Source organism: Chiloscyllium plagiosum, unplaced genomic scaffold (genome assembly GCF_037043375.1).
Source record: "Chiloscyllium plagiosum isolate Xiang-an unplaced genomic scaffold, Cpla_swu_hap1 HiC_scaffold_38, whole genome shotgun sequence".
NCBI classification, from domain to species: Eukaryota; Metazoa; Chordata; class Chondrichthyes; order Orectolobiformes; family Hemiscylliidae; genus Chiloscyllium; species Chiloscyllium plagiosum.
In genome coordinates, this window is record NW_028270176.1 from 4,837,806 (window position 1) to 4,850,936 (window position 13,131).

The window sequence follows — 13,131 nt, forward strand, 5'->3', positions numbered from 1 at the left end:
TGATGCAGAGCTGGGCTGAGGAGTGGCAGATGGAGTTCAACCCTGCCAAGTGTGAGGTTGTCCATTTTGGAAGAACAAATAAGAATGCGGAATACAGGGTTAATGGTAGGGTTCTTAGTCAGGTGGAGGAACAGAGGGATCTTGGGGTCTATGTACATAGATCTTTGAAGGTTGCCACTCAGGTGGATAGAGTTTGTAAGAAGGCCTATGGATTATTATCGTTCATTAGCAGAGGGATTGAATTCAAGAGTCGTGAAGTGATGTTGCAGCTGTACAGGACTTTGGTTAGGCCACATTTGGAGTACTGTGTGCAGTTCTGGTCGCCTCACTTTAGGAAAGATGTGGAAGCTTTGGAGAGGGTGCAGAGAAGATTTACCAGGATGTTGCCTGGAATGGAGAGGACGTCGTACGAGGATAGGTTGAGAGTTCTCGGCCTTTTCTCATTGGAACGGCGAAGGATGAGGGGTGACTTGATAGAGGTTTATAAGATGATCAGAGGAATAGATAGAGTAGACAGTCAGAAACTTTTTCCCTGGGTACAACAGAGTGTTACAAGGGGACATAAATTTAAGGTGAAGGGTGGAAGGTATAGGGGAGATGTCAGGGGTGGGTTCTTTACCCAGAGAGTGGTGGGGGCATGGAATGCGCTGCCCGTGGGAGTGGTAGAGTCGGAATCATTGGCGACCTTTAAGCGGCATTTGGATAGGTACATGGATGGGTACTTAATCTAGGTTAGAAGTTCGGCACAACATTGTGGGCCGAAGGGCCTATTCTGTGCTGTATTGTTCTATGTTCTATGTTCTATGTCCACTGACCTTGGTGTCGTCTGCAAACTTACTGACCCACCCTTCTACGCCCTCATCCAGGTCATTTATAAAAATGACGAACAGCAGTGGACCCAACACCGACCCTTGCGGTACACCACTAGTAACTGGACTCCAGAATGAACATTTCCCATCAACCACCACCAGTAATTGGATCAGTAATTGTCTTCTTTCAGCAAGCCAATTACTGATCCAAACTGCTATATCTGCCACAATCCCATTCCTCCACATTTTGTATAATAGCCTACTGTGGGGAACCTTATCGCACACCTTGCTGAAATCCATATGCACCACATCAACCGGTTTACTCTCATCTGGTCACCTTCTCAAAGAACTCAGTAACGTTTGCGACGCACGTCCTACCCTTCACAAAACCGTGCTGACTATCCCTAATCAAATTATTCTTTTCTAGATGATTATAAATCCTATCTCTTATAACCTTTTCCACAACTTTACCAACAACTGAAGTAAGTCTCACTGGTCTATAATTACCAGGATTGTCGCTACTCCCCTTCTTAAACAGGGGAACCATATCCTCCAGTTTTCTGGCACTATTCCTGTAGACAATGACGATTTTAAAATCAATGCCAAAGGTTTGGCAATCTCCCTCCTGGCTTCCCAGAAGATTGTAGAATAAGTCCCAGCTGGCCCAGGGGACTTATGTATTTTCACACTCTGCAGGATTTCTAATACCTCTTCCTTGTGAATCTCAATCCCACCCCCAGTCTAGTAGCCTGTATCTCAGTATTCTCCTCGACAACATTGTCGTTTTCTAGAGTGAATACTGTCGAAAACTATTCATTTAGTGCTTCCTTTATCTCCTCTGACTCCACACACAACTTCCCACTACTATCCTTGATTGGCCATGATCTTACTCTCGTCATTCTTTTATTCCTTAAATACCTATAGAAAGCCTTAGGGTTTACCCTGATCCTATTCGCCAACATCTTCTCATGTCTCCTCCTGGCTCTTCTGAGCTCTCTCTTTAGGTCTTTCCTGGCAACTTTGTAACCCTCAAGTGCCCTAACTGAGCCTTCACATCTCATCCTAACATATGCCTTCTTCTTCCTCTTGACCAGAGATTCCACTTCCTTCGTAAACCACGGCTCCCACGCTCTACAGTTTCCTCCCTGCCTGACAGGTACATATTTATCTCGGACACACAGGAACTTTTCCTTGAATAAGCTCCATGTTTCTAATGTGCCCATCCCCTGCAGTTTCCTTCCCCATCCTATGCTTCCTAAATCTTGCCTAATCACATTGTAATTGCCTTCCCCAGCTGTAACTCTTGCCCAGTGGTATACACCTATTCCTTTCTATCACTAAAGTAAACATAATAGAATTGTGATCGCTATCACCAAAGTACTCACCTACTTCCAAGTCTAATACCTGGCTGGGCTCATTACCCAGTACCAAATCTAATGTATCTTCACCCCGAGTTGGCCAGTCTACATACTGTGTCAGGAAGCCCTCGTGCACACACTGGACAAAAACTAACCCATCTATAGTACTCGTACTACAGTGTTCCCAGTCAATCTTTGTAAAGTTGACGTCCCCCATGACAACCACCCTGTCTCTCTCACTCCTTTCGAGAATCATCTTTGCTATCCTTTCCTCTACATCTCTGGAACTATTCGGAGCCTGTAGAAAACTCCCAACAGGGTGACCTCTCCTTTCCTGTTTCTAACCTCAGCCCATACTACCTCAGTTGACGAGTCCCCAAACATCCTTTTTGCAACTGTAATACTGTCCTTGACCAACAATGCCACACCTCCCCCTCTTTTATCATCTTCTCTGTTCTTACTGAAACATCTAAATCCTGGAGCCTGCAACAGCCATTCCTGTCCCTGCTCTATCCATGTCTCCGAAATGGCCACAACATCGAAGTCCCAGGTACCAACCCATGCTGCAAGTTCACCTACCTTATTCCAGATGCTCCTGGTGTTGAAGTAGACACACTTCAAACCAATTTCTTGCTTATCTGGTGCCATCTTGCATCCCTGAAACTTGATTTCGGACCTCCCCACTCTCAACCTTTTCTATACTCGAACTACAATTTTGGTTCCCGTCCCCCTGCTGGATTAGTTTAAACCCACCCCAATAGCCTTGGCAAATATCCCCCCCCCCCCCAGGATGTTGGTACCCCTCTGGTTCAGATGAAGACCATCCTGCTTGTAGAAGTCCCACCTACCCCAGAAAGAGCCCCAATTATCCAAGAATACAAAACCCTTCCTCCTGCACCATCCCCATAGCTACGTGTTCAACTCCTCTCTCTCTCCCTATTCCTCGCCTCACTAGCACGCGACATGGGCAACAAACCAGAGACAACAACTCTGTTCATCCTAGCTCTGAGCTTGCACCCTAGCTCCCTGAATTTCTGCCTTAAATCCCCATCTCTCTTCCTACCTATGTCGTTGTTGCCTATGTGGACCACGACTTGGGACTGCTCCCCCTCCCCCTAAAGGATCCCAAAAACATCATGAACCCTGGCACCTGGGAGGCAACACACCAACTGTGAGTCTCTCTCATCCCCACAAAACCTCCTCTCTGTCCCCCTAACTATGGAGTCCCCAATGACTACTGCTCTGCTCCTCTTCCCCCTTCCCTTCTGAGCAGCAGGGACAGACTCTGTGCCAGAGCCCTGTGCCCCACTGTTTTCCCCGGTAAGTCGACCCCCCAACAGTATCCAAAACGGTATACTTATTGTTGAGAGGAATGCCACAGGGGATCCCTGCACTGCCTCTCTGTTCCCTTTCCATCCCCTGACTGTAACCATCTGCCTTTTTCTTGTACCTGAGGAACGGCTACCTCCCCGTAACTCCTCTCAATAATCCCCTCTGCCTCCCAAATGATCCAAAGTTCATCCAGCTCTAGCTCTAGTTCCCTAACGCGGTTTTCGAGGACTGGAGTTGGGTGAACTTCCCAGGATGTAGTCAGCAGGGACAGTAGTGGTGACCCTTACCTCCCACATTCAACTGCCCTCACCGCCATTCCCATGATTCTAAATTCCCAAATAGAATGTTGAAAAATAAGGAATAAAAAATAAACTCGTTACCTTACCAATCTGGCTCACAGAACCTTTTTTTGTTTGGTTAGAGGAGGAGGATGGGTGGGAGACACTACCCGAGTAGTGTTTCGGGTAATGCAACCACACAAATATATGACTTCCCAGAAGTCCTTCGCTCCTCCCTCACACCTCTCTAAGCAAATGGAGGCCCCGATGCCTGAAGTAAGATTTTTAAACAGTTAGACTCACCTTCCCAGAAGTCCTTCGCTCCTCCCATGACACTCCCGCACTGTCCCCTGACACGCCTGCACTGTCCCCTGACACGCCCGCACTGTCCCCTGACACGCCCGCACTGTCCCCTGACACGCCCGCACTGTCCCCTGACACGCCTGCACTGTCCCCTGACACTCCCACACTGTCCCCTTACACACGCGCACTGACCACTGACACTCCCCCACTGACCCCTAATTAGTTACTAATATTCCTAAATTACTGATATTCCTGCATTGACTAAAGATTTTCTGACATGATCTGTTAATACACCTGCCCTTGCTATTGATCCTCCCAAATGAGCTGCTCACATTTCTACACTATCTCCTAACTCTCATATACCATCTACCAATTCTCCGACTCTAATTACTGACAGTTCTTATTAACTTTTGATAGCCTGACAATAACCACTGAATATCCTGCATTAATGACTGCTACTCCTACATTAATCATATTGCACTAGTCACTGATCCTTCTACATTAGCTACCAATACACCTGTCCAATACTAGCTACTAATACTCTTAACTAATTACTGATTCACCAACGTGAACTATTGATTCTCCTTCAGTGGCTACTAATACTCCTACGTTAACTATTAATACATCTACACTTGCGTCAGAGACTATCACACACTAGCTGCTAATAATCTTGCACTAACTACTGATAGTCCTACACTGACTACTGATTCTCGCTCACACACTACTGATTCTCCAACATTGACGACTGACTCTCCCACACTAACTACTGAGTCTCCAACACTAACTACTGAGTCTCCAACTCTAACTACTGAGTCTCCAACACTACCTACACTAATGACCAATACTGCTACATTAACTCATGATCTTGATTTGAACTGTGCTTGTAATAGCTGTATACTCTGGAAACTTGAAATACAAACAGAAAGTGTTGGGGAAACGTAGCAACACTGCAGCAGCATGGGAGAGAGAAACAGAGTTAACGTTTGAAGTCCAGTTTGACCCTTCCTCAGAGATAAGGTGAGGTATAGCACGTGGAGAAGCTTCTGGAGAATGGGAAGAGTGTAGGGGCTGGAGGAAGCTCCAGAGATAGAGAGGAATAGAGGGGCTCAAGGAGTTGGTAGCCGAATGGTATTATCGCTGAACTGTTAATCCAAACACCCAGAGAATGTTCCAGGCACCTCGGTTTGAATCATGAAATCTGAATTCAATATTTAAAACATTAAGCTTCTACTGACCGTTGTGAGTGGTCAGATCATAATCCATCTGGTTCACTGATTTCCCCTGGAGAAGGAAACTGCAATCCTGACCTGGTCTGAGCTACATATGATGCTGGACCCACAGCTATGTGGATGACTCTTAACTGCTCTCTGGGCAATTAGGGAGGGGAAATAAACGCTGGCCTAGCCAGGAATGCCCTCATCCTGTGAATGAATGAAAGAAAAACGAGATTACAGGGATGACTAAGGTTGTAGGGGCTTGAGGTGGTTACAGAGATAGTGAGGGGTTTAGGGACTAGAGGGGGATACAGAGTGAGGGAGGGATGTAGGGAAATGTAAGAGGTTACAGAGTTAGGGAGTAATGTAGGGGCTGGAGGGGTTACAGAGAGACGGAGGGGTATTGGGGCTGGAGGAGATTACAGAGAGACGGAGGATTGTAGGGGAACAGAGGAGGTTACATAGATAGGGAGTGGTGTAGGGGCTGGAGGAGGATACAGAGATAGGGAGGGAGTGAAGGGGCTGGAGGAAGTTACAGAGCTAGGGAGGGTGAAGGGGCTGGAGGAGGTTACAGAGATAGGGATGGGGTGTAGGGGCTGGAAGAGTTTACAGAAAGATGAAGGGGTGTAGGGGCTGGAGGAGGATACAGATAATAGGACGGTGTAGAGGCTGGAGGAGGTTACAGAGATAGGGAGGGGGTGCAGGGGCTGGTGGAGGTTACAGAGATAGGGAGGGGGTGTAGGGGCTGGAAGAGGTTATAGAGATAGGGAGGGGGTGTAGGGGCTGGAGGAGGTTATAGACACAGGGAAGGGTGCAAGGGCTGGAGGAGGTAACAGATGTTGGAAGGAGTGTAGGGACTGGACGACTGTACAGAGATAGGGAGGGTTGTAGGGGCCGGAGGAAGTAACAGATGCTGGGAGAGGTGGAGGGACTGGAGGACCATACAGAGATCGGGAGGGGTGTAGGGATTGGCTGGCCATTTTATCTGAGATGATGTGGAATGATTTCATTTGGGGGGTAATGATTTCATCCAGAGGGAATGAAACTGTGGGACTTTCTACCCCAGAAGGTTGTCAACTTTGAAAGTTGCCACCCAGGTAAATAGTGCGGTGAAGAAGGCATATGGCGTACTGGCTTTTATTGGTAGAGGAATTGAGTTCCGGAGTACTGAGGTCATGTTGCAGTTGTATAAGACTCTGGTGCGGCCACATCTGGAGTATTGTGTGCAGTTTTGGTCGCCATACTATAGGAAGGATGTGGAGGCACTGGAACGGGTGCAGAGGGAGTAGGGATAACCCTAGTAACTATAGGCCGGTGAGTCTCACTTCTGTTGTGGGCAAAGTCTTAGAGAGAATTGTAAGGGATAGGATTTATGCACATCTGGATAGGAATAATGTGATCAAGGATAGTCAGCATGGTTTTGTGAAGGGCAGGTCATGCCTCACAAACCTTATTGAATTCTTTGAAAAGGTGACGAAGGAGGTTGATGAGGGGAAAGAGGTAGATGTGGTATATATGGATTTTAGTAAGGCGTTTGATAAGGTTCCCCATGGTAGGCTACTGCAGAAAATACGGAGATATGGCATTGAGGGTGAGTTGGAGGTTTGGATTAGGAGTTGGCTGGATGGAAGAAGACAGAGGGTAGTAGTTGATGGCAAAGTTTCTTCATGGAGTGCCGTCACTAGCGGTGTTCCGCAAGGATCTGTTTTGGGACCATTGCTGTTTGTCATTTTTATAAATGACCTGGAAGAGGGGTTAGAAGGTTGGGTGAGCAAGTTTGCGGATGATACGAAAGTCGGAGGAGTTGTTGACAGTGAGGAAGGATGTGGCAGGTTACAGCAGGATATAGAGAAGCTGCAGAGCTGGGCAGAAAGGTGGCAAATGGAATTCAATGTAGCTAAGTGTGAGGTGATTCACTTTGGGAAGAATAACAAAAAGATGGGGTACTGGGCTAATGGTCGGATACTTGGTAGTGTGGATGAGCAGAGGGATCTTGGTGTCCATGTACACAGATCTCTGAAAGTTGCCACCCAGGTAAATAGTGCGGTGAGGAAGGCATATGGCGTACTGGCTTTTATTGGTAGAGGAATTGAGTTCCGGAGTCCTGAGGTCATGATGCAGTTGTATAAGACTCTGGTGCGGTCGCATCTGGAATATTGTGTGCAGTTTTGGTCGCCATACTATAGGAAGGATGTGGAGGCACTGGAACGGGTGCAGAGGAGGTTTACCAGGATGTTGCCTGGTATGGAAGGAAGATCGTATGAGGAAAGACTGAGACACTTGGGGCTGTTTTCATTAGAGAAAAGAAGGTTTAAGGGTGACTTGATTGAGGTGTACAAGATGATTAGGGGGTTAGATAGGGTTGACAGTGTGAACCTTTTCCCGCGTATGGAGTCGGGTATTACAAGGGGGCATAGCTTTAAATTAAGGGGGGGTAGATATAGGACTGAAGTTAGGGGTAGGTTCGTCACTCAGCGAGTCGTAAGTTCATGGAATGCCCTGCCAGTAGCAGTGGTGGACTCTCCCTCTTTATGGGCATTTAAGCGGGCATTGGATAGGTATATGGAGGATAGTGGGTTAGTATAGGTTAGGTGGGCTTGGATCGGCGCAACATCGAGGGCCAAAGGGCCTGTACTGCACTGTATTCTTCTATCTATCTATCTATCTATCTTCTATCTATCTATCTATCTTCTATCTTTACCAGGATGTTGCCTGGTATGGTAGAAAGATCGTATGAGGAAAGGCTGAGGGACTTGGGGCTGTTTTCATTGGAGAAAAGAAGGTTTAGGGGTGACTTGATAGAGGTGTACAAGATGATTAGGGGTTTAGATAGGGTCGACAGTGAGAATCTTTTTCCACGTATGGAGTCAGTTATTACAAGGGGGCATAGCTTTAAATTAAGGGGGGGTAGGTATAGGACAGATGTTAGGGGTAGGTTCTTTACTCAGCGAGTCGTGAGTTCATGGAATGCCCTGCCAGCAGCAGTGGTGGACTCTCCCTCATTATGGGCATTTAAGCGGGCATTGGATAGGCATATGGAGGATAGTGGGCTAGTGTAGGTTAGGTGGGCTTGGATCGGCGCAACATCGAGGGCCGAAGGGCCTGTACTGCGCTGTATTCTTCTATGTTCTATGTAAAACTCAATAATTTGTCAGTTTGTTTCTGAAGACTAATGGCTCTCGGGTTCATGGAGATGGTGGGGGAAGATAGGTTTGAGATGAATGCTTCACTGTGACCTATTTTAATGATGGAACAGGCTGAATAGGCTGAATGGCCTATTCGTGATCCTATGCTGCGACTAGTTACATCCTTATGTTAAACAGGATCACGCTTTTTGTCAAACCATGTTGACTTTACCTAATTTGTTGGATAAACTCCAGCATAGAGTTTGAAAAGAAGTAGGCACAAGGACAGTAGATGTGCTGGCTAGGATTTCTCTGATTTGGGCATGATCTCTAAAATTGGAAGTTGGCAAATATTCAATGTTTTGTCAAGAGGGAAACCTGAGAATAACAGACCTGTTAACCTGATATATCAATAATTGGTAAATTGCTGGAATTTAATACTTAAGATGTCTTAACAATGCATTCAGAAGAGCTTTTTTATGACTAGAGTAAACTTCTATGGGTTTACTAAAGAGAAATCATAAGAACATAAGACATATGAGCAGGGATTAGGCCATCAAGTCTGCTCCACTACTCAATCATGGCTGATAGGTTTCTCAACCTCATTCTCCCACTTTCTCCCCGTAACCCTTGATTCCTTGATCCTCAAGCACCTCTCTACCTCAGTCTTTAATACACTCAATGACCTGGCCTCCACAGCCTTCTGTGGCAATGAACTCCATAGATTCCCCACTCTCTGGCTGAAGAAGTTTCTCCTTATCTCCATTCCAAAACGTCTTCTCTTTACTCTAAGGCTATACCCTCGGGCCATAGTCTCTCCTACAGATGAAAACAGCTCCCCAACATCTACTCTGTCCAAGCCATTCAATATAATGTATGTTTCATCCTTCTAAACTCCATTGAGTATAGATCCAGAGTCCTCAAATGTTACTCATATGTTAAGCTTTTCATTCCTGAAACCATTCTTGTGAACCTCCTCTGGACCTGTTCAGGGCTAGTACATCCTTCCTGAGATATTAGGCCCAAAACTGCACACAATACTCCAAATGTGGTCTGACCAGAGCATTTTACAGCCTCAGATATATTCAAAACCTCTCAAAATAAATGCCATCATTGTACTTGCCTTCCTAACTACTGACTCAACCTGCAAGTTTACCTTGAGAGAATCCTGGACTAGAACTGTCAACTCTCTTTGCACTTCAGACTTCTGAATTTTCTTCCCATTTAGAAAATGGTCTTTGCCTCTATTCTTCCTACCAAGGTGTATGACCTTACACTTTCCCACATTGCACACCATCTGCCACTTCTTTGCCCACTCCCCAAACCTGTCCAAATCCTCTGCAGCCTCCCTGCCCCCTCAATGCCACCTACCCCTCTGTTATTAAACTCATTTAAGTTTATTGAGTCACGTGGGTGAAGAGATGTTGTAACCAATGGACAATGCTTTGTCCCTGGTAGGTGATTCAAGTCTTCAACATTGAACATATTTTTGTTCCGGTCTCTTTCCATGGTCTCTGATAGGACCCGAAGAGAAACAGGATTGGACAATGGCGAGATGTGGAGCCCCGGCAGGGGATTGTGGATATGACCTTTGACCTGATGCGTGAACCGCTCCTGGGGACATATGAGATCGAAGGAATGCAGAACCAGAGGAGACAATTCCATCATAATTTCAGTGTGGAGGAGTACGGTACAGCATAGATAGAATGTTGGTTTCCAACAACACAACCTCTCCTCCCTTTTCTATTCATCAATAGTGTGCTGCTGAGGGAAAGAAATTGAATCAGATTTGACTCTGAGCTACCTGAGGAAAGGGCAAAAACAGAGTCAAAGATGTGACATTTCAGGCCAACCTATAGACTATAAGATGGAAGACTATTCAGCCCATCATGTGTGTTCTGCCATGATGCGGAGATGCCAGTGTTGGACTGGGGTGGACAAAGTTAAAAATCACACAACACCAGGTTATAGTCCAACAGGTTTATTCAGAAGCACCAGCTTTTGGAGCACTGCTCCTTCATCAGGCGGTTGTGGAGGATAAGATCATAAGACACAGAATTTACAGCAAAAGTTTACAGTGTGATGGAACTGAAATTATACAATGCAAAAGTCCTGGATTGTTTGTTAAGTCTCTCATCTTTTAGAATGGATGTGTTGGTTTCAGTTCTTTCGTAAGTAAACACCAGAACTTTCTTAAAGTTGCATTCTCAAGTGAACTTTAACAATAGCTGCCATGTTGGCGCAGATAATGCATGGAAGGTTTGAGGTGTCCTGTGTGAGGCTGTCTGTACCCTAATGTTCAGACTTATTCTAATCCAAAAACAGATTTACAGAATCTTATATGGATTCATGCAGTTTTTGAGCATGTGTATCTGTGTGGTGACAGGGTTGTATGGTGTTGTCCTGAGAGCTGGGCAGTTTTCTGCGAACAATAATCTGTTTGAGGTTTGGTGGTTGTTTAAAGACGCTGTAAGATAGAATGTTGGTCTCCAACAACACAACCTCTGTCACAGTGTCGACATACCACCGTTACACATGGCAACACCTCCCACCATGTACATGGAAGGTATGCATGTGACTTGGCCAACGTTGTCTATCTCATAAGCTAGGCAAGGATGCCCTGAGGCATGGTACATTGGCGAGACTAAGCAGAGGCCACAGCAACACATGAATGGATACCGCACAACAATCAGGCAAAAGTGAGCACTGCAGATGCTGGAAACCAGAGTCTAGATTAGAGTGGTGCTGGAAAAGCACAGCAGGTCAGGCAGCATCCGAGGAGCAGGAAAATCGACGTTTTGGGCAAAAGCCCTTCATCAGGAATAGAGGCAGGAAGCCTCCAGGGTGGAGAGATAAATGGGGGGTGGGGGGGGGGGGGTGCGGCTGGGGAGAAGGTAGCAAATAGTACAATAGGTGAATGGGGGTGGGGATGGAGGTGATAGGTCAGAGGGGAGGGTGGGGGAAGGTAGCAAGGAGTACAATAGGTGAATGGGGGTGGGGATGGAGGTGATAGGTCAGAGGGGAGGGTGGAGCAGATAGGTGGGAAGGGAGATTGGCAGGTAGGACAGGTCATGAGGATAGTGCTGAGCTGGAAGGTTTGGACTGGGGTAAGGTGAGGGGAGGGGGAATGTCCACATTGATGCCCTGGGGTTGAAGTGTTCTGAGGCAGAAGATGAGGTGTTCTTCCTCCAGGCGTCGGGTGGTGAAGGAGCGGCGGTGGAGGAGGCCTAGGACTTGCATGTCCTTGGCAGAGTGGGAGGGGGAGTTGAAATGTTGGGCCATGGGGCGGTGGGGTTGATTGGTGTTCCAACAGAGGAGTGTTCCCTCCCCGTCGGAGACCCATCAGTGGTCCGGGACATTCGACCTTGGGCCCCAGCTAAGTTCAGTACCCATAGGTATGGCCTCAACCGGGACCTTGGGTTCATGTCACACAGCAGGTGACCCCAATGCATTACACACTCTCTCTCACAGACACTCTCTCTTTCTCTCTCTCTCTCTCTCTCTCTCTCACACTCACACACATACACACACACACACACAATCACAGACTACAAACACACATATGCACACACAAACACACAGACACAGACACGCACACACACACACTCACATACTCCTGGAGACCCATATACTCACGCAGACCCCCTCTCATACACTCACACATACACTCCCATACTCACACATGCACCCTCTCACAGACATATAGCCCTTTACACTCACGCTCTCTCTCTCTCTCACAGACACTCATTAACCCCTGCGCACACTCATGCACACACAATGACATGTAAGTTTGTGGGTTGAATTTGTACTTTCAGAATTACATTTTATTTTGCTCAAAAACTACATGAATCCATATAAGATTCTGTAAATCCATTTTCTTGGATTAGAGTCAGTCTGAACATTGGGGCACAGACAGCCTCACACAGGAAACCTCACACCTTCAATGCATTATCTGGGCCATCATGGCACCTGTTGTTCAAGTTCACTTGAGAATGTAACTTTAAGAAATTTCTGGGATTTACATATGAAAGAACTGAAACCAACACGTCCATTCTAAAAGATGAATTGAATTGAATTGAATTGAATTGAAGAGACATAACAAACAATCCAGGTCTTTTTCAATATATAATTTCAGTTACATCACAGTGTAAACTTTTGCTGTGAATTCTGTGTCTTACGATCTGATACTCCACAACCACCTGATGAAGGAGCAGCGCTCCGAAAGCTAGTGCTTCCAGATAAACCTGTTAGACTATAACCTGGTGTTGTGTGATTTTTAACTTTGCTCTGTCATTCAATGAGATAATAGCTGATCTGATCATCCTCAACTCCACAATCTTGCCCTATCCTAATTCCTTTGATTCCCTTATTGACTTAAAAATCTGTCTAATTTAACCTTCAATACATATAATAACCAGCCTCTCCAACCCTCTGCTGTGAAGAATTCCATAGATTCACAATCCTCAGAGAAAAGAATCTCCTTGTCTCTGTTTTCAAACGGTGACCCCTTGCCCTCTGGTCCTAGACTCTCCCACAAGGGGAAATAACTTCTCTGCATCCACCTTGTCAAGTCCCTGAAGAATCTTAGCAAGTCTGGGTTCTCCCTACAGATGCTACCAGACCTGCTGAGTTTCTCCAGCAATTTCTGATATTCATTCAGATTTCCAGCATCTCCAAATCTTCGGTTTTGTTATCCCAAAAAAACTTGTATG

The 13,131-nt window shown here is 46.2% G+C and overlaps 1 protein-coding gene across 2 annotated transcripts in view; it reads left to right on the forward strand.

Annotated features, from left to right (window-relative positions):
• LOC122544240 (pregnancy zone protein-like) overlaps positions 1-13,131 on the forward strand; it is a 321,085-nt gene that overhangs the window by 131,277 nt on the left and 176,677 nt on the right. For both annotated transcript variants that reach the window (XM_087980973.1, XM_087980974.1), the window contains exon 6: positions 9,941-10,109. In XM_087980973.1, coding sequence (XP_087837099.1) covers positions 9,941-10,109 — 169 coding nt within the window. The remainder of the gene's footprint in view (positions 1-9,940; positions 10,110-13,131) is intronic.